At 32.2% G+C, this 23334-nt stretch overlaps 1 protein-coding gene across 1 annotated transcript in view; it reads left to right on the top strand.

Moving 5' to 3' along the window:
• Positions 1 to 418: 418 nt before the first annotated feature.
• Positions 419 to 23334, top strand: part of LOC114324951 (uncharacterized) — a 113455-nt gene continuing 90539 nt past the window's right edge. The window contains exons 1-5 of the mRNA XM_050659882.1: positions 419 to 649; positions 7212 to 7321; positions 19655 to 19822; positions 19911 to 20092; positions 23072 to 23158. Coding sequence (XP_050515839.1) covers positions 528 to 649; positions 7212 to 7321; positions 19655 to 19822; positions 19911 to 20092; positions 23072 to 23158 — 669 coding nt within the window. The 5' untranslated portion in view covers positions 419 to 527. The remainder of the gene's footprint in view (positions 650 to 7211; positions 7322 to 19654; positions 19823 to 19910; positions 20093 to 23071; positions 23159 to 23334) is intronic.

The following is a 23334-nucleotide window of genomic DNA, read 5'->3' as shown; positions in this document are numbered from 1 at the left end:
ACAAGCTAGTAGTACAATACAAGCAAGTAATACAGTACAGTGTATTAGTCAAAATGTTTACCCTGCGTAGTAAGTAAACACAAGAATAATATTTGAAGGATATGACTCGAGTCAAGGACTTATTGAATAACTTGCGGCATAGAATTTAAGAACTTAATTTTAGAACAGATGCTCTATTAATTTAAATGGCACAATTATGTTCTAGAACGAATTAAATGTTCATTAAACATTAGGTTAGGATATTAGTATAATAATATATAAGTTATTTTTTATGAAAATACAAAATTAATAAATTCAGTCCTGGTTTCGGCACCCAAACAATAATTATTACGGAATCAAAATTTTGGGACATCCTGTACAACATGCGTTCTACCTCCAATATTTACTCTCGAATATATAAAAGGGATATTATTATCGAAACGATTCAAATTGATCTCGGTCGTGAAACCGGTACGATAAAATATATTATTATCTTTAAGTAGAGCACTCACTTCATTGATTTCGTGATTTAACAACATATCGTCAACATGAGTAAATACGTCTACCGTTCGCCTTTAAATGACGCTATTTGCGCTCCTGAAAGGGAGCAAAAGTGCCCATGGAATCCGAAAGTTGACAGATCGACCTCAATTCATACAAAGGTCGATTGGTAAGTAGACTATAATATTTATATATTTTGTTTATTATCTATCCATTTAATTTTGTTGTTGTTTCGTTTCCTATATTTGAAAATACTTAAATGTTTAGTACAAACAGAAGAAATACTCGCGAACTTCAATTGTTATCTTATATATTAGTAACTAAGGATTTCCACAGTTTTCACTGTATTCATTCACTCAACCGTTCTCTCCACCTCTTTTTGTTTTGCCGGTCCCCTTTCTGTAGATTTCTTCTCTCCATTGCTTCGTCCATTTTATCTCTGAAGCATCTTCGGGGTGTCTCTTCCTTCTTCCTATCGGGCTCCACTCTGTTATTCTATTTATCCAACGATTTTGGTCTGCTTTTCTGACATGTCCATACCAGGTTAATCTCTTCTGTTCGATGTAGTCTATTATATCTGAGTTCACTCCCATCCTTCTCTTAATGTTATTTTCTGTTATTTTATTCTATCTTTTCTTGTGACTCTGCCGCTTCTCCTTAGAAATTCTATCTCTGTTCCTCTTATTTTGTTTTTGGTTTTCTATTTATTGTCCAATTTTCACACCCATAAGTGAGGATACTTCTTGTCATGGTATTATATATTCTTCTTTTTGTTTTTATGCTGATGTTCTTCTCCCTCAGTTCCGTGTTCAATTTTTGTATGCAGTCCCTTGCTTGTCCTAATCTATTTTTTATATCTTCTACCATTGTTCCTTTGTTTGATATTATGGAACCTAAATACTTGTATTTATCTGTTCCTACGATTTGTTTACCTTCGTATATTTACAGCTGTTTTTATTTCTGTATTCTCCGTTGTTAGGAATTCAGTTTTTTTAGGTTTATTTACATCCCATTCTTTGAATATTCCTGTTCCAGTTTTCTCATCATAAAACTGAGGTCATCTTCGTCTTGTGCGATCATTATTTGGTCGTCAGCAAAACTTAGGGTATATACTTGATATTCGTTCCTTTCTGGTATACCCATTCCTTCGCACTTTCTTTTCCATGGCTTCAGCATTTTTTCCAGGAATATTTTGAACAGGGTAGGGGATGTGGAGCAGCCCTGTAGTAGCCCCTTTGTCGTCTTAAATCGACTGCGTATTCTATTGCCCCTTTTGATTGCTACTTTGTTATTCTTAAAAGAGTACTTTCACTGCTTTTATTAATATTCGGGGAATTTTGATGTCTTCCATTGCTTCTCATAGCTTGGTTCTTGGTATCAAGCCATATACCTTTTTAAGATCTACAAAAAGCAGATGGACGAATCTATTTTTGGCCATTTTTTTTTCTATTAGTTGATCGATCGTGTAAATTTGATCTAAACATGCTTTCCCAGCTGTGAAATCTTCCTGGCCTTCTTCGATTTTATTTTGTATGTATATTTCTAATTTTTTCTCTATATTTCCATACAGTCTGCCTATAGACGGTATAATGCTGATTCCTCGATTATTTCATTCATAGGAGATTCTGACCAATAGAAAGCTACGGAAATCTAAATTAAACTGATAACTTTTTTGATTATGTCATTCATAGGAGATTCTGACCAATAGAAAGCTACAGAAATCTGAATTAAATCGATAATTTTTGATAATCTCCCGTCGTTAAGTATATTACGTCAGATGCCCTTCGTTGCTACGAAAAAATACATTCAGTGACATTAATGACAATTAATGTTTTAAAAATTATAAAAGTGATGACCTTCAATTATCAAATATTTATAAAAACTGTGTGTTTAATGGTACTTACATAAATAAATTACAATAAAATTTTGGTTTTGAACAGTTTTATTCATGAAATAATCGCAACAAATTGCACTCGACCTCTGAAATTAATATAGAATTTTTGCACTCGTGACACTTTGACATAATTTCACTCGCCTTCGGCTCGTGAAATTAAAACTGTCAAAGTGTCACTCGGGAAAAATTCAATAATTTCAGAGCTCTTGTGCAATTACTACTGATAATTTTCGCAGTATTTTCTATTTCCTTTCTTACATATTGATGTCATAATATGCTTGAGTCTATTCTGCCGGTAATTCTTCTCTATTCAGTGCTCTCTCAAACATTCAGTGCTTTTGTGTATCATGCGGACATGAGGAATAGTTTTTTCGTACTTCCGGGCCTAAAGTGACAACTTCACTCCCTTGTGACAGGTACTAAAGTGTCACATTTAATCCCTCCGGGATTAAATATTGACGAAACTCCCGGAACGATTAAATCACAAACAAACGAATTTAAGGGATATTTTATTGAAAAATATAATTAATTAGAATGGTAATTAACGTTAATATTCAAATTAATATTGTGACAGTTCGTCATATTGACCAGTCTTTCCTGGGTTAATGCAGCAGGTAACTGACGAGTAACAGATAGGTCCTTTTCATATTGAACTGGTGTTTGTTTCGAAGATCCTGCGGAAACAGGAAGCGAGAATGAGGACTGTGGCATAACTATAGTGGACGAATCGGCGACTTGACCAAATATTTTATCTGAAATTTTTTGTTTATTTTTAATAGACGATTCAATATATCCCTCGGCCACGTTGGAGGATTTCCATCCTCCATGTCTCTTCAGCACGTCTATTGTTGCTCCCGAATCAGCTAACAAAGACGCAGATGTGCGTCTAAAACAATGTCCCGTATAAGACGTCGCATTTTCTAATTTCAAGAAAGCTGCTATTTGCCGTGGAATTGTACCAAACATGTTTTTTCCTACTACTCGCGTAGTACATTCTTTGTTGATGTATTGAACAAAAAATTTTGAATGAGTTGTCCCTGTCTTTCGCAATGCCACATATTTCCGAAATATCGCCACAAAACTGATGGCACTGTTTTCTGAATTTTTGATCACAAAATTTCGGTCAATTTTATTTTTGGTGTTTCTAATCGCAATTAGGAAGGAATCGCCCAAATCTCTCACATCGTCGATTTCTAAATCAACCAACTCTTTTCCACGACAAGCTCCCGCAACGCCCAAAATAAGTGCAACCTACAAAAAAATTGATTTCTTAAAATTTCTGAATATAAACAAATTTCCAAATTTACCTTAAGCATTAAATATTTATCATCCGGAGCCTCCCGTAAGAACTGATCTATCTGCTCAGACGTGAGAATTCTTGACTTCTTTGGCTTAAATCCCTCATTTCTTCTCTTCAAAAAAGCTAATAATTTTGGAAATTTACTTATATCAATATCTTCTCTAATGTTAATAACCGATTTCAGCATTGAGTAATGTGCCCAGAGAGTTGAGGCACAAACCGCTTTTGATTTATCATCGAAGTAGACTAACAGCGCATTTTCAGTATATAGGTTGTCTCACATTTTTTAAGCGGCACCACTTTTTAAAAGCATCGTACTGCTGCTCGTATAGTTTTCTAGATTTCGGTGGTAACAATTCTTCACCTACTTCGGCTGCTCTTTTATCAATATCAGATACACCTTCTTCACTCATGATACCAATAATTATCAATAACAATGTTTCTTTACAATGACACTAGTAATGACAATGTTTCTAAATTATAACTGTCACAACGCAATGTTACTATGGTAACTTATTTTAAAGACAGTTTATTAAATGAGTTGAAGAGAGAAAAAACTGATTGAAATTATTGAAATAATTAATAAAATCATACCGGAAGTACGAAAAGTATCGTATATACCTTGCGACTGAAGTACATTTAATCCTTCAGGTAAATTATGGCCCTCCCTGCGGTCGGGCCATAAACTTTACCTTCAGGATTAAATGTACTACTTCAGTCCCGCGGTATATAATGTACTATTAGATCCGTTTTTTATCAATTCAATTTTTGTCTTAATTGAACAATATTTACATTTTTATACGGCAACTCTATATCAAATATTTCAATGGCGATGAAACACTTACATCCCGCCTTTCTGGAAAACCCAATTCCCAAAATTTTGTTTACCTATTTTTCATGAGTTATGATGAAATTGTTGTTTATTTTGATCACAACCTTCCGTTATAAACAAACAAGGCTGAGAAAGTATTCGAAAAGAAAGTATTACTGAACTTTGTCGAAGACATGTGGACTATTATTATTAAGCAGTTCTTATTGGTGTCAAAAATAGAAAGCTAAAGACAGACAAAACATTGTAAACCAATCTTTTGTGGAGAATGATTTGATTTGTATTTTTTGTCCAAACTATTATTAATTATTCTTATTATTTTGTCATTGTTTCCCTTCTTCCTTAGTATAGTCCTGTCGCCAGGGGGGGTACAACGGCCTCGTTAATTCAGATGGACTTACTCAAGTTTTTTTTATGTATTTTGACCCGTAGAACACGAATTTTTTGGGTAACAGTTGATCCGGATGTCGATAAGATTGTTATAGACCAAGAACTTGAGGAATCAAATAACAGCGATTTTTGGCAAAACAAAACAATATTTTGTATTTTTTGGGCCATTTTAAGTAAAAAATATTTCTACAAGTTTTTTCGTAGGATGCACAGTTTTCGAGATAAACGCGGTTGAACTTTAAAAAAATCGAAAAATTGCAATTTTTGAACCCGAATAACTTTTGATTAAAAAATAAAATAGCAAGTCTGCTTACCGCATTTGAAAGTTTAAGTCAAATTATATCGGTTTTGATTATTTGCATTGGTAAAAATTTATTTTTTTATTGTTTAACAAAGCTATAAACACGTAGGGTTTCCCGTGCTTTTACATGCGTTTTAACGCATGTAACGTAGAAATAGTCTTGATTGCACTAGTACCTATTCTACCTACTCGTTCGATTTTAAATGAGAAATCATAGAAACATCACTCACGCACTAGTTGTTTGTAGCTTTGTTTAGCAATAACACAATAAATTTTTAGCAATGCAAATAATCAAAACCGACATAATTTGACTTGAACTTTCAAAGGCGCTAAGCAGAATTGCTATTTTATTTTTTAATCAAAAGTTATTCGGGTTTAAAAATTGCAGTTTTTCGATTTTTTGAAAGTTCAACCGCGTTTATCTCGAAAACTGTGCATCCTACTAAAAAACTTGTAGAAATATTTTTTGCTTAAAATGACCCAAAAAATACAAAATATTGTTTTGTTTTGCCAAAAATCGCTGTTATTTGATTCCTCAAGTTCTTGGTCTATAACAATCTTATCGACATCCGGATCAACTGTTACCCAAAAAATTCGTGTTCTACGGGTCAAAATACATAAAAAAAATTTGGGTAAGTCCATCTGAATTAACGAGGCCGTTGTACCCCCCCTGGCGACAGGACTAGTATATATGTATACAAAAAATGCGCTACAGGCACTGTAGTCCCCTAGCTTCCATAAACTTGGTTGTTTCCCTCCATTTTTTCGGGTTCCTAGCTTTTCTCTTCAATCTCTCACAATCTCTCAAGCCTATTTCAATAAGTCTTGCTTTTCTGCTTCCAATCATTTTTTCTTTGAACGCTCTCTCTTTTTCCCAATTTCTCCCTCCTTCAGTATTATTATATTTCAGTTCTCTGGCATTCGTGTAATGTAGCCAACCGTATTTCAGCTCTTTGGGGTCGTATTTTTGTCGTCATTATTGGTTTTCCATACATCTTCACTATTTCTTTATTTGTTCGTCCAAATATTTTTTACCGTTTGTATTCCTCGGAAGATTTTTCTGAGCACCTTTCTTTCCGTTCTTCTTCATGTGCCGTGCTCGATTATCGAACGTTAGCTATCAAATTGGCTATAGTAATTTTGTTGAGGGCAGCTCGGAAAAGGGATGCAGAGAATCTGTTCAACCATTCTCTCAAAGTTTTTAAACCCTTTCTTTCCCAGACCTTGCTTTCTTTTCTTGCTGCTGGTAAATAATCTACGTTCCCCTGGCATACATCGCTGTGGATCTGATTACTTTCTCGTAGACTCTTTTGTTTTTAATGTTGAATTTAGTGATCGTATTTCTTCCCTTCATTAATCTTTTGTTTATCCTTTTCCTTCGTTTCCCATGTTCGTTATAGTTACTTCTAAGTATCCAAATTCTGACACTTTTTCAAAAACCTATTCACAGCTTCTGCTGATATATTTGCTATTATTTGTTATGTCTCCTCTCATTTCCATATATTGTGTTTTTGTTGGTTTATTATTAGTCCGTACCATTTCGATTTTTCTTCAAATGTCTGGAAAATTTCTTGAGGAATTATTTTTGTTTTCACTAGTATCATCACGTCATCCGAGTTCGATATTATTCAATGTTCCTTCCTATTGAAAATAGTTCTGGTTGTACTTAAATTTTGATCGATTTACGATTTGTTTTAATACTAGGTTTCAGAAATTCGGTGATAGCGGATCCCCTTGTTATAAACCTCTGTTCAGTGTGAGCTGCCTTGAAAAGCTTTCTTACATTGTCACTAAGTATTTATCTTGTACCTAACCGTTATTTTCACTAGCCTTGTGATATTTCCCAAACTTCTGCTTTTTTGATATTTCCAATGTTTTTATGGCACCCCGTACCTACTATTGGATTGTAAAGATGTGAACATGTTTATTTAAGTACATATAAACTTGTACTTATTACTACTTTTTTTAAGCAACAATGTAAATTTTTTTTACAAATTATTATATTATTTTTTCATAGGAACGCACCTAAGCCAAAAATATTACCGAATGCTTTGGCTGCAATTGGTAATACTCCATTGATCAAGCTCAACAGGATACCTCAGCAGGAAGGATTGGAATGTGATATATGTAAGCATTTTTAATAATATAATTAAATTTAACTTCTTTGAAATAAACACCGGAATTTTAAATCAAATTGTTGGTTTCCTTTGGATTTCTAAAAATAAAAGATTTCTAAAGATAAGATAAAAAAATAAACATATTAGTTTTATCTGAAAGTTATCAGAAATACAATCAATAATAATTTGTATAGTAGATTAATTTACTTAAAAATATACCTATTTACTTTACTTATCATTTAATTTCCTGTATTATCGGTATTACATAAATTATCTTTTTTTGTTCTTTTTTTTTTGTATATCCTATGAGATTATTAATTTGTAACATAAAATATGTAGATTATAATAATTTTACATTTAGCCTTACACGCAATTTTTGAACTTTGATACTAATTTGCTCTGTATTATGAAGAATATTAGCTAAAACCATTAAATATCTCCTTTAAACAAGCAGCTTCTAGCGCAATTAAAAAGATATTCAAGCTTTTTGATGCTTAAAAGCACTTAATACAATAAGGGAACTTAAATTCGAAAAAATGTTATAAATCACAACAGAACATAATTTAAAACATAATGTATCAAAAATAAAAAAGTTTTTTTTTCTTTCGTTTGGCCCCTAAAGACGATTAAAAATTCAAATTATACCAACCAGCCCAAAACGCGTCGTGACGTCATCCGGTTATATGTTTACATTCTGCACCAACAAAGTAAACAAAATTGTATATAATTTTAAATTGGGCATTATAAACGTCAGTAGAAAATACAGTTATGTTACGTCACAAGTGTTTTTGATCGTTTGAACTATTCGTAGAATACTTGTACTTTTACAAATGGTTCTATTTTCCATAGTAAACCTTCTTTCCTTTCCTTCAAAAACTGTATCAAACTCAAATCTCAACAAAGTGGTATATATATTATTACAATGACATACGATAAATGTAATTAGAATATAAATATTTTCCCGTATTCCGAGACGATGAGCTGGCGAAATACCCAAGTAGGTGGAGGCCAATAGACTAGAGAAGGAGAAGAAGAATATACCTAAATATAACCACAATCATAACTTTGTAATAAAACTATGTGACGTCATGGGTCGTTTAAACTATTGTATACCACAGAAGACTTTAAATTTGTATTTCTAAGTTATTACGAGTTTTTGAAGCGTGAAATTTTGGAAATTTCATTTTTAAACAAAACTGAACACTATTATGTAATAAAAAAATGTGCAAGTTCCCTATTACACAATAGTGAAATATACTCCGTCTAATATACTTACCGTTGCACGACATCCGCGTCATAGCCCGTGACGTCACATGATACCAACACGAAATATTTAGGCGGTAGGTATGTTCTTTTTTACAATCATTTTGCCGAGTCCCAGTACACTGAAATTACAGCCAATAGACATATTTTATTATATACGCGTAGAAATAATATTTAAAGATTTCTATTAATATTAACTTAGAAGAGAATTAAGAAACACACAATAATATGTTTCATTTAATTTTGTATAAATGGATTATAAAGCGTTTTTATTAAGCACATTTGTTCGGAACACACTGTAAATGTAATCGAACGTAGGTGATATTTTGGCATAAATTGGTAACATTTATTTGACAGCTGCGGTGATATTTGTTTTTATTCTTTACTATTCGCGGTGTGCAAGTACCTACTCGGAAGGGATACGCGAAACGATCGTGCGCGAATAGCGGAGAAATATTGCAACTTTCTTAAATAATTCATATTGTCAATTGAAATTGTCAAATTGACGTACATTTCATACCTATTGTCATTTAAGAAGAAAAATTATATATTGCTTCACAATATTGGTATGATATGCAATTATTATATAAAGGTAAATTTAATTAATTGTATTTTGCTTGCAGTACTGCATTTTAATAACTAATTTTATTTATAATAACATAACCTAAATCTTATTTTTTCTTCTTATTATTTTTTTGGACTATAGCCTTGACAATTATCCAGTAACCAGGACCATATGATTGGCCAATATAATTAAAAGTGCGAATAAAAGTTCAGAGCGAAGAAACCAGGTGTCGCTTTTCCGAACTTGCACGGTCCTAATAAGTATTTTTTGTTTTATTATATTTATTGTTTTTATTATTTACTTTAACGTAAGATTATAACGTAATTATTGTTTTCTATTTCTGAAGTTTTTATTTTTTATTTATGTACATTGAATATTAATTTGTTGTGTTGTATAATCCACTTCCGCAAAAAATATGTGATATATTTGATTTAAAATGAATTCAAGAATTTTTTGTAATTTGACAACAATGCCAACTTAGATCTCTGACGTAGATAATGACGTGCAACGGTAAATATATTAGACGGACTGTAGTAATTTCACTTAAGACTTTCACTATAGGTACTATGTTTAAAAAATTCCTTTTGATTCTGCCAAGCTATCTCACCGATCGAAATTAATCATCTCAATAGAGACCGATCTTCTTCTTCATTTGCCTCATTCTTTAAGGGCATTGGCGGTCATCACGGTCCATTTTACTCTGTCTGCAGCGGTTCTGAAGAGTTTTATTGCTGTTTTCACTCCACCGCTGTACATTTTTTCACCAGAACGCGTGTCGTCTTCCCGGTCCTCTTTTACCTTCCACTTTCCCTTTGTATAATCAATCGCATCAAATCATATTTTTTATTTTTTAGTATGTGAGCAAAGTAGCTCATTGTTCTTTCCTTCATAGTGTTGAGTATTTGTTTTCCTTTTTTCATTTTTCTAAATATTTCCTCTTTGTTACGTGTTGTGTCCATGATATTTTCCACATTCTTGGTAACAGTATATCTCGAAGCTAGCAAGTCTTTTTTCAGTTGCATCCGTAATTATTGTCAAACTTTCAACTCCATGTAAACCATTATTCTCTAACCAGGTTAAAGAATACGTAGCATCTCAATACACTAGGTCCAATTTCTTATCGGGATTCTTTATCATATAAATTAATCTAATTAAAAAAAAATATTTATTGCTTTGTTCTTGATACCATTAATAAAACAAGCTAAACAAACAAATTTGGTATTCGCAAAATTACTTATACTTCCTATTAAATTTTTGAAATGTTGGAATCTTAAATGCATATGCTTTTACGGAAAAAAATTAACTTCTGATTATAAATAAAATCTATCACATAGGTTATTGACTGACCTTTTTGATTCACACACAATGATGTCTCCTCTTGACCCAAACAGCTCCTCCTTGTTGATTATGTTAGGCTACCAATCAAAGCCCTCTCCGTTCTCAGCAAACAATCCAGCAGGATACCAGCAACTATTTCTCCAAACCACAAGCCAGGCCTCTTTTTGCCAGTACTCGTTCAATAAACTCCAAAACTCTCTCCTCTCTTTCTCTCAACAATAATCTCCTAAGACCCAAGTATCTTTTTTACTTGGTGTCGCAAATAATTTTAATAACGATAATTCTTGTAACTTACTCTCTTGGACTTTACAGAATCAAAGAGGTATTTCTTCTCGATTTTATTTTTCTCTCGTTCCACTTTCAGCTGCTCTCACTATCAAAAACAACCACTAGTACTTGCTTCTGAACTACTCACGAAAACTTTTGACTGCTCTTCTCGAATGCCCGTAACACAATAATCTTTTCTTTTCCAAACTGTCTCAACATTCAAACAAAACTTTCCCCATTCCAAATTTCCAAGCCAATCAGAAACATTTCTCTCTCTCCATTCTTTTTTTCATTCGAAAACCCACTCATACTTTAAAAATTTTTCAAAATCGCCTGTTTTAGCCACTCTGTGGATCCATAGAGTAGCGCTGCAGAGTGGACCGTCTGGTTTGGGCCTTAAAGTACCTAATCTCACATTTAAAGACTAAGGAAGAAATCATGCAAGAGAAGAAACATGAGTTGCACATGTTAATGAAGAAAAGAATATAGGCACCATCAAATTGATGAAATCTCACTGATAGTCCCAAAAAAAAAAAATTAAAATTAAAATAAGTCAAATTGTTTGATACAGTAGAAAAAAACATAACCCACTATAGTTATTATGAAAAAAAGAGTAAATTGTTTAAATGCAAATATGTACCTACTTCAAAATCTTGAGATAATAATATTTTAAAAAAAATTAATTACGCGTGGAGTGCACTTAATAAGATCAATAAAATATATCTACTTGTGTTAGATTATACACTGACAAAATTATGTAATAATTTTAAAGTAAACATTGTTGATATTTACAAAAATCAGTATTTTTGACTACTTCAGAAAAAAAGGAATATTGACATAAAAAGTAAATATAAATGACATAAGAAATGGTACACGCGTGATGTTCAAAATATCATGATTTTCACTGAGTTGAGTTAGCTATTTTGCTGTAATTTCTTTTTTTTTGCTTTTCTTGTATAATATTTTCAGTACAAAAGATATGACATAACATACGCCGCAGAAACAAGACCTGATACAGATAGGACAACAAGGTTGCTAAAAACAGCCGAGATGAAAACCCTTCGAAAAATCGATGGTAAGAGACTATGGGATAGAGCTAGAAGATAGAAGTGCAGATATACGACAGATATGCAAGGTGGACAACACTAAAAACTGGGTAAAAAATAGAAAAGTAGAATGGAACAACCAAATAAGCCGAATGACAACAAATAGAGTAGTAAAGACGTCGAGAGACGGTTCCCAATAGGAAGACGATCAGTGGGAAGACCGCGAAAACGATGGAATGACAACTTACTGGAGGCACATTGAAATACAGAGTGATGTATACACCACAAAAAACAGCAGAATAAGAAAAATATATAAGGTTTAAGATGAGTGGTTGAACTTCGTATTTAAATCCGATTGTGTAGCAAGAATAATATTAAATTAACAAATGAATCTAAAAGTAAAAGATTTTTATGTTCGATTATTGAGAGAAAATATTGACTGTTGCTAAAAATATGTTAAGTACCCTACTTTAGACACATTTAATTGTGAAGGTTTATACAGTGATGAGAGCGCTATAATAACCGGCAAAATAGCTCAAAAGATGGAAAACATAATACAAATACATTGCGAAACAAAAAGAGATGAAACTAGTGGAGGTGGAAATTATCGTTATAAACGTATTAATTAACATTACATTACATAGTTTCCCATCTTTATACATTGCGAAACAAAAAGAGATGAAACTAGTGGAGGTGGAAATTATCGTTATAAACGTATTAATTAACATTACATTACATAGTTTCCCACCATTAGACGTATCAGAGAAGTATGACAACTGTCACTGTGACAGTAGAATTTTATGAAATACTCCTGACACAGACGTATAAAGGTGGGAAACTATGTAATGTAATGTTAATATTAATACGTCTATAACGATAATTTCCACCTCTACTAGTTTCATCTCTTTTTGTTTCGCAATGTATTATGTTTTTCATCTTTTGAGCTATTTTGCCGGTTATTGGCGCGATCATCACTGTATATGGAAATAGTACAAATATTTGGTATCATAAAAATGAAAATGCAACAGATGCATTCTTAAAATTGAAAACAATTATCTGTAACATTAACCTTATATTGGACCTGAAAGTGAGAGTACTAGGATGTTACGTACTTTAAATACTACGTTGTGAAATGAAAAGCTGGTAACTTAAAAATATTGAATAACTAAGTAGGTTATAATAATTTGGAAATATAAAAAAGATCCCCAACACAGAAGAAATAGTACATTGTTTACCGGGTAGGAAAAGCTTAACATTCCTGGACGACTGTGAAGATTGCTAAGTCGAGGCGCAAGCCGAGACTTAGCAACACAGAGTCCAGGAATGTGGCTTTTCCTATGAGGTAAACATACTATTTTTCCGCAAATCGTTTAAAATTCGACAGATATTGATTGATTTAAAAAAAAACGCGATAATTTTATTCCCAAATAAATGGTGCTTTGAAATTCCTAATAAAATTACTTGGGTTACTATGGAAACGTATTGAGGTTGAATTGTCAAACTTGACGCTTATAAATTTAATTGCTGGTGTTCTCGAAAGCAAAATGATAAGTGATGATGAAATTTCCATTCCTGGGACTCCTCCAGAGCTGGTTGAGGCAGTGAATACTGCTTCATTAGAATTATTGCCAAAGAAATCAAGAGAAAAGTACGAAAATGCATACAGACGTTTTATGGATTATTAATAATTTTCTATCATTTATGTAGAACACTAACAACTGTACGGAAATATCATTTCCTTACAGTAAGGAAATGACATTTCCTTACAGTAAGGAAGTCCTGACTTTTTCTTCAAGAAATTTTGACAGGAATGTCAAAATTTCCTGGCGATTTGCGGAAAATGAATTTTTATTGAAGAGATGACTAAGGAGTATTAAAATAATGAGAGGAATAACCAACCTAGCGTGAATACTTAATGGTACCTCCATCTTCATGGGATTATCCAGAAAATAAAAATCAATCACAGGACATATTCAAAGTTGTCAAAAATATTATCGTTATGTAATAATCTGAATTAAAAAGCTAAAGATATTGCTACAAACTGACAAAGGACACCACACACAAATCTAATGTAACACAAATGCAATAAAATTTACATGAATAGATTTGTCTAGAAATTACAATCAGTTCATCAGTTTATCAGTATGCCAACTCTGAATTTTAATTAATAACGGTGTAAATTGTAATGAAGTTTATCGAAATCACATTTTTGAAGTCCATAAAAGTGTCAGTCATAAATACAATTAGTCTAGTGGCTGTAGAACAGCTTCCCAGCGTGAGCCAAACCGATTAGGAGATCTACTTATACCTTTTTTACGACTGATCAAATTATACCTACTTTATTATCTAAAAGATAAGAGTAAGCTTCTGCCTAAATACCTGAAGATTGATGCCTGATATAAATTGGCAATTAATAAAATATTTTTTCTCTCTTTTACTCACGAACATTTCCAAGTGATTTTAGATCTGCTTGGATCACTTTACGCCTTTATTAATCAAAATTCAGAGTTCAATATGAAATGATTGCAATTTCGAGAGGAATCCATTGATGTAAATTTTATTTCATTTGAGTGACATAATATTTTCCATAAGATGTGTGGGGTATCCTTTAATATATGGAGGACATCTATAACAGCAGAACACAAACTGCTGCATTTATTAAGCTTATTGATTGACAAAAATCGTGTTATGATTACTAAATGTTTATTTAAAACATTTCATATTAAATTAAGTGTTATCATTTATTATGAAACAATCTTCTAAATGAAACCAACATTTATTGTAAATATTTAAACAATTTTATTGAATTTATATTCATTTTATTAAATTAGTTTTGACCTTTAATAAAGCAAATGCCGATTGCGGGGTCGCTCAAAAAACGACAAATATTATCGTTCTGTATCAAAATAATATCATTTTTCGGTAAGTAATTTTTTGTTTGCATTTATTTTCACAATACGGTTAATTTAGAATCTTATTAATTATAAAAACCGTATATTTGCCTATCTTATCAGTCATAAATAACTACAAATGTCAATAATTGTCCTTAAGATAACAAACTTTTTTGGATAAGTCACTTTTACCTAGTATATTATATAATATTGTACCAATAAAGATAAATATTAATACAAATATTATTAGAACTGGATCCCGCGTACCAAAAAAAGTTGATTAATAGCAGGCTAAACATTTGTTAATAGCTTAACGATGTCTAGTCGGACCAACTTTGATGTATGGGAACATTGGAATAGGGGAAGTTTTAATTGTGGAACAAGTTAAAAATTTGGAACTTCAGACTACGAAAACGTTCCATGTATTTTGTCGGACTGAACTTCCAATTGATTTGGGCATTTTAATGAGTGGAACACGAAGAACATGTCAAATGACGGGAATCGTGTTGGTTAGTAATAGCAGTCTGTTTTTTGCATGAGTGTTTAATGAAAGGGTAACAAATTAATTGGAAGTTCTGTCCGACAAAATACATGGAACGTTTTCGTAATCTGACGTTCCAAACTTTTAAACTGTTCCACAATTAAAACTGCCGCTGTTCCAGTGTTCCCGTACATCAAAGTTTGTCCGACTAGACACATTTAAGCTATTAACAAATTTTCAGCTCGCTATTAATCAACTCTTTCTGGTACGCGGGATCCAGGCCTATATACACACACTGCATCAAAGAATAAATAAAATAGCCATCATATTTCCTATTTCCTTAATATGCCTCATCTACAATTACAATAAAGAATCATTTGAAGACTTAAATTATATCTCCAGTAATTTCTTAGCATGTATTTAATTTCACTTTTGTATCAAGAAGTTAAAAAAATATTCACCGCCTTTAAATGAAACAAATTCCCTAGATTGCTTCGGAAAATATATATTTTATTCTATTATTAACTTTACAGGCAAATCAAAACAGTGGCGCAGTACAAAAACAAAAAATATATACTTACAGGCACAATACATATAATAATATATTCTTTAATATAAATATACAACCCCTTCTTACTTTGTTGCTTTCCCCAAGATTTAAATCGATTGAAGTGTGAAGAATAGAATAGGTTCGAAAAGACCAACAAAAATCTAAAGAAATTCCAGTAAGAAGAGGAGTACCAGTGCCGTTTTATCCATTGGGCGCTTTGGGCGGGCGCCCAGGAGCCCGGGCCCCGAAGGTGCCCTTCCATTTATTAATAACAAATTAAAGTCCGCTAAATAATCGAGGATCATATTTTTTTTTAAATAGAGAAAAATACTATGAAATACCTGCGATTTCGATATGGTCTAATTTTAAGACTGGTAAATAAGAACTGTGACAACTTTTAAACCAAAGAGCGATTCCTTGGAAAATTGTAAAAAAATGTATGAAGCTGGATACAAAGCTTATTATAGTATAGAAGATTAAATATAATTTTAATAATAATTTTAATCTTATAGAGTTAAACCCAATGGAGGCAAAGAGAAGTGTTTATCTGTTTAGCTGTTTATTGTTACCCGTGCAAATTATTTTCAATTGGAAAAATATTTTAACAGATTTTAGATATACAGTCGAACCCGCTTATTAGAATCCCTGTTATAGGAATATCCCGGTTTATGGAATATAAATTCAAGTTCCCGAAACATTTCCATTTACTCCTTAATAAATTTATCTGTTTATTGGAATAGGATCTAACTAGATAATACCGCTTATTAGCATATTTTGCAGGTCAAAGAATATTTTTTTTACAATTTACGAAAAATTTAAATTATGTTTGGTATTATGGTTTGTCGTCAACGGCCAGTAGTGCTGGATTAGATATTATTAGGGTAATAAATATTTATTACTTTGTAACGAATACCAATTCGATCTTTAGCATGGCCGACAAATGCATGGGTCATAAAATAATTTTTATTTGTCTACACAAAGGCACTGTTGCCTGTTATAAAATTGTTAGAAGCAGTTTATTTAGAATTCACTCAGAGAGTACCTACCTGTTTGCAAGATGTAAATTATGGCTTTGTTAAATTCGAAAAGAAGAGAAAAGAACAAGAATGTAACAATCCATTTCTTGACGCCAATAAAACTTCTATTCAACCAATGGATTAAGGATGACCACACGGATTAACAACGAAAAAGCTATATTGACCAATAATTTCTCAAGAAAAAAAAGTAATTTTGTTATATATGCATTTTAATAAGAAAATATTTACATATCTACATATTGCATACATTTCATATTATTTACCTAATGTATTCATTCACATACATGTAATGTAATTTGGTATTTAACACATACATAGATAAGTACTAGTTACACTACTGTATTATTGACGTAAAAAGACCTAAAACCATTTACATACACTGATTATGTAGGTACATATATGATATACATATTGGCATAGTATGTAAAACTACACATTGGCATAGTATGTAAATAATATTATTACGTATATTCGGTAACACTTATTTCGACTAGCCACCAATGATCGGTTATTAGAATATCCCGGTTATAAGAATATTTTTGCCTTGCACAAAGGCTATTCCAATAAGCGGGTTCGACTGTATTTTACCCACTGGAAATATTTAAATAGTTTACTCAAATCTCACGAAGAAAGTAAATTCATCTAAACTCTATGGTTACATTAATAACAAGTTCATCATTTATGGATCATCAGTTAAATCGGAGTTATAGAGGTTGGCCTGAAAGAGCAACTAGAAAGCGAAGCTGACTATTGAGTAAAGGTCCTAAGAAGAGTTGTTGTCACCACTAAATTACTTGCTTCTCAAGGACTAGCTTTTCGTTGATCCCATGAGAATTTACCGAGTCGTCATAAGGGAAATTACTTGTATACTTTGTTTTCTTGTATACTTTGCTTTTGACAACTTCTTAGCTCAGCATTTACAGCGGAATGCAAATAAAGAAAAAGGTTCAGTTAGCTATCTGTCTGACCAAACTTGCAATGAATTCCTGGAAGCGATAAAATCAAAACATGTAGAAACTTTTGACGCTATAAATGCTTTACTTAAAAACTACGGATCCATCAAACATATTTTTCCAGTTAAGCGATAATAGAGACAAAAAATCAGCAGTTAGAAGAGAAGCCAAGGCACTGCATAACAAAATGGATACCTTTGAGACAGGTTAACTTGGATACTCTTGGATTTCGGCAAGGATTTTAAAACGAGTGAATGCAACAAGCAAAACGTTAGAAACTCTGGACTTGAACGTGTCAATTGGAGTAGAATTAATGGCATTTGAGCTTTGTTGGAGACGTAAGAAATAAATTACTTAAGCGAAATTGAACTAGAAGCCGAAAATATTTTTTTGTGAAGGCAATAATTTCTAACATATTCTATAGAATTGGCCTTCAAAAAACAAAGAAAAAACATTTTTCGATGAAGGAGTTGAAAGTGAAACAATGTTACAGGGGCAAGAGATATTCAGAATTGACGTACGTATTTAATGTTATATGCCACAATATTTCCTAAGATCTTTTAAAGAGAATATAATGCTACAAAGATGTTACATAAGCTATTAGATGGTTTTTTACGCTAAATAAAGAAGAAATCAAAAAGGTCATTAATATTTTATACGAGGAATATAAAAAAGATGTTGATGAAACCAAAGAGAACTTACATAATGAAATTATTCATTTTATAACGTTATGCCAAAAGTTGAATAAACATTTGAAAATTTGGTGTCATCCAGGATGTAAAGACAACTTTTGCCAATTTTTAACTTCACTGCAAGTTTATTTGACGATACCAATTTCTAATTCGTCAAGCGAGCAGTCTTTTTTGGCTTTAAAAAGAATAAAGATACATATATTGAAGATCAAAGGGTCAAGAAAACCTAGACGCATTATCACTATCGTATTATAAAAAATGAAGAAGTGGACCAACTGAATTTTGATACTATTAATATGGCAGTTTGCTAATGCCTAGTCGAGAAAAAAAGGGAGCTAATTTTTGTCTTATATATTTTTTAGAATATGTTAGCTCACCGGAGGGACCGCAGACGTTCGGAAACAATTAGCGTCTCTTTGCAAAGACAATGACGTCGACTTTGCAAAGTAACAAGACACTTACTCAATACACACACTACACATTACTCCCCTGACTTAGTGATAAGTTATACAATTACGTGGATAAAGGTTCTAGTTCTAAACCAAAGCCAGAATCAGAGAAAAAAAAAAAAAAAAAAAAGAATATGTTATTTTGTTTGTCATGTGTTGTTCTGTAGAACTTTTTGTTTTTTTATATTTTTAAATATATTTTTACGTTTGCTATTTTTCTCGTTTGTTTTAAAAATGTATGGGTTTTACAATAAACGTTTACAGTTAATGCAGGTTAATGCTTGTGTTTCTCTTTGAACGAAAGAACGAATATCTTTGTTTTTTTATAACCTACAGAACTATTTTATATAGTTTTTTTATTAGATGCATAGTTTTTAAGTTATTCGGAAAAAATCCGTCCGAAAAGGTGTCATTTTTCAATTAAAATGGCCAATTTTCAACCACGAATAACTCAAAAAGAATTGAGTTTTCAAAAAATAATTATAGAACAGTTTTCGGCTTTTTTAACCGAAATATTTTTCACCCTCGAGAAGGGGTGGGAACCACCCCCAAGATAAAAGCGCACATCGGCATAGGGTAGACTTTGTTTTTTGAGCTATTTCCTACTTACTGTGACAATATCGAGTAAATCGATGTAGTAGGATGGAATTCGGAGCCAAATACCCTCATTGACTGCCCTAATTTAATTGTATACGTATATAGCGTAAAGTCAATGTCGACTTTAGTTACATACAATATCTGACGAAATGGTGACACTTTACTTAGAATACTGAATGTTTTAAAAATATATATTTACTACTTTTATTTTTAGGTGTAAAATGTGAGTTCTTCAATCCTGGTGGATCCGTAAAGGACCGCATGGCAAACAGAATATTAACAGATGCTGAAAATGAAGGCATCTTAAAACCAGGATGTACGATTATAGAACCATCTTCAGGAAACACTGGTATTGGTTTGGCTATGGCAGCCGCTATTAAAGGTAATATATAAACGTCTTCTAATCTGGCTTTAAAAAAATTGATCTTTTTTATTGAAACTAAATGACATGTTTCGTTTACGTCTTTTAGGATATCGATGTATAATTGTAATGTCAGAAAAAATATCAAAAGAGAAAGAATACGTAATGAGAGCCCTTGGAGCTGAAGTCATAAGATGCCCTGTAACCGCCAATTCGTTTTCTCCATATGGAATGTTTGGAACCGTACATCGTTTATCGAAAGAAATTCCTAACAGCGTTATTTTTGACCAGGTAAGATTTATGCATACTGAGGAAGTTAAAAAAGTGTCTATTTACAATTTTCCTTGTACTGGGTGTCCCAATAAGAATAGCTTTCGGCCATATCTCAGGAACCGTTTATAGTACAACTTTGAGAAAAAAAATTATAACAAAAGTTGCCTCGAGAAAAGCCTAGAAATTATTTTCATAATTATAGGTTCACCGCTAGAGGGCGTAATTGAATATCAAAAATTAAAAAATCAAAATTTTACAAAATTTGCCTAATGAAAGCGCACTGGAAACCCGATCATCGTATTATTCATAAAATTCTGCGCATATTTGATTTCACAAGTTTAAGTCTACCTTTTGCAAATAAGAAGTGGGGGTGAGTGGGAACCTTGTTATAAAAAAATGGCTGTAAGTCCGGTTCTGCTAAATCGAATTTTGCACACTTGGTCTTATTGAAAACAGATTTTTTTCGTCAATGTAAGAGTTATAATTTCGGAACAGACTATTAAGTAATATGCCAGCTAGGAGGCGTTATTTAATTATTTTCATAAATCTAGTTTTCTTAGGAAAATATTAAATACAAGTATGCATTTTTGATCCTGTATTACAAAATTAGAACAAATTAGCAACAGAATAGCAAAAACCACATGTCGATACCTTTTTTTATTTCGAGATATCTTAACAAACGTGTAAATTTTACACATAACTTTTACTGTCACCGGTAAACGAAGTTAAGGAAAGGTAATGTGCTGTGGAAAAAACAAAGAAACAATTTTTAGATGTCAATCTGTATTAATTAAAACAACAATAGGACAAACACCGCTATAAAATATAACGAAGAAATAAAAGCAACTACTTAGTGACGACTTAAATGTTCAAATTATGGCCCAGAATTTTCGATGCAAGTATTTACTCTAGAGTGTATTGAACAGCAGTCTCAATATCTGCTCTCGCAATGCTTTGCATGGCGTTTCCTACTCTCTGCATCATGTTTTCTCGAGTAGTAGGCCTAGCGGCAAAAACAAGGTCTTTAATCCGCCCCCATAAATAAAAATCTAAAATAGTTAAATCTTTTTACCTGGCTAGCCAAAAAATAGGCTTCCACGTCCCATTCATCTATCAGCGAATGACTCATCTAAATCTAAATCTCTAAGTACTCTGGAAAAATGCGAGGGACAACCATCGTGCTGAAACAACATGGACAATTCATTCCTTAGAAAAATTAGATAGCGTTCACCAATAATAGCATTATCGAAAAGAGAGGGTCCAATTATCTGACTGTCACCAGATTTAACTGTTTGGTGTGGGGGCGGTTTGGTATTTCACTTTTATCATTGATTATAAATATTCCTGTAGTTATTAATCAATGCTTTTATTTAGGTATGGAGACGGATTAAAGACCTTGTTTTTGCAGCTAGGCCTACTCGAGAAAAAATGATCGAGAGAATACGAAACCCCATTCAAAGCATTTCGAGAGCAGAAATTAAGACTGCTGTTCAATCTACTCGTGAAAGAGTAAATGCTTGAATCAAAAATGATGGGCAATAATTTGAATATTTTAGTCGTCACTAAGTAGTTGTTTTTATTTCTTTTTTAAATGTTATAGTGTTGTTTGCCTTATTGTTGTTTTAATTAATTATATACGTTTAAATTTGGATGTTTCTTTGTTTTTTATAGCACACTACTTTTCCTTAACTTAATTTAGCGGTGACAGTAACAGTTAGGTTTAAAATTTACACGTTTCTTAAATAACGCCTCTTAGCTGGCATATTACTTAATATGCTGTTTCGAAATTACAACTCTTTAATTGACAAAAAAGAGCTGTTTTCAACAAGACCAAGTTTGCAAAATTCTATTTAGCAGAACCGGACTTACAGCCATTCTTTTCATAACAAGGTTCCCACTCACCCCCATCTCTTATTTGCAAAGGTAGACTTATACTTGTGAAATCAAATATGCGCAGAATTTTATGAAGAATACGATGATCGGTTTTCCAGTGCCCTTTTATTAGGCAAATTTTGTAAAATTTTGATTTTTTAACTTTTGATATTCTATTACGCCCTCTAGCGGTGAACCTACAATTATGAAAATAATTTCCAGGCTTTTCCCGAGGCAACTTTTATTATAAATATTTTTTTTCTCAAAGCTGTACTATAAACGGTTCCTGAGATATGGCCGAGAGCGATTCTTATTGGGACACCCGGTACATTATCATGAACTGTACTGTGTTGTTGTTACAAAACTATTTCACATAAATATTATTCTCATAATAATTCAGAAAATCGTGTCCACTGCTGGAAATAGTCCTCCTCTAATTTCTTCTAATGTTCTCTACATTGGGCCGCTTGTAGCCAGTTTCCCGCTACTCTTTTCACGTCGTCGATCCATCCAGTCAGTGGTGGCCCCCGGCTTCTTTTAAAGTTTCTGGATCTCCATTTCAGGATTCGTCTTGTCCACGGTTCATCTTGTGTTCTAGCTCAGTGTTCTCTGTTCTAGCTAAGTGTGGTGTTTTATTGATGTTTGATTTATCATCTAAACAATTGGTTGCTTTCACAGCATAGGCGTATCGAATTATCTTTTGCTTATTTTAGTTTAGATTAAAATATATTTTGCTCAGATTTTTGACATCTTTTTTATCGTTTATTGCGTTGTTGTTGTTGTTTTTTTTTATTTATATAGGATATAGACTTCTATAGGTTTGTTGAAGACTGTGTAAATTATTCCAGGACCGGATTGTGACGTTGAATTTGAGGGGTAAAAGTTTAGGGCCTCATCTCTGCTGTAGAGGCTTTCTTGTGCTTCTATGTCTAGGAGTCTCTTATTGTTCTTGTCTTGTAATGTCGTATAGGTACGATATCTTTATACTACGGAACAGGTTTATAGAAGAATATTCAAGAGATCACTGTAGTGCTATAGTTACCATTTGTCGTAATAAATATATGTTTGAACAGTTTAATATCTAAAATACGAATGGTATTCTTTATTACTTTCTTTATTTCGTAGTTTTCGAATCCCGGAAATCCACTAACTCACTATGATACCACAGCAGAAGAAATCTATGATCAATGCGACAAACAAGTTGATATGATAGTAAGTATCTCTTTAATACCTATTAAAATTTCAAGTGTTTTGTAATGAAAAAAGCAGCGATGCTTAGTTTTAGGTCAAGATATCAGACTAAAAAATTTAATTGCATTAGAAGTACAAACATTTACAAGTATTTTATTTATAACTTTCAAGGATATCCAATGTAAATATGCTTCTAA

The sequence above is a fragment of the Diabrotica virgifera genome, chromosome 1, assembly GCF_917563875.1.
Source record: "Diabrotica virgifera virgifera chromosome 1, PGI_DIABVI_V3a".
NCBI lineage: Eukaryota > Metazoa > Arthropoda > Insecta > Coleoptera > Chrysomelidae > Diabrotica > Diabrotica virgifera.
The sequence above is the reverse complement of the archived record's forward strand: the minus strand, read 5'-3'. Positions and strand labels throughout refer to the sequence as shown.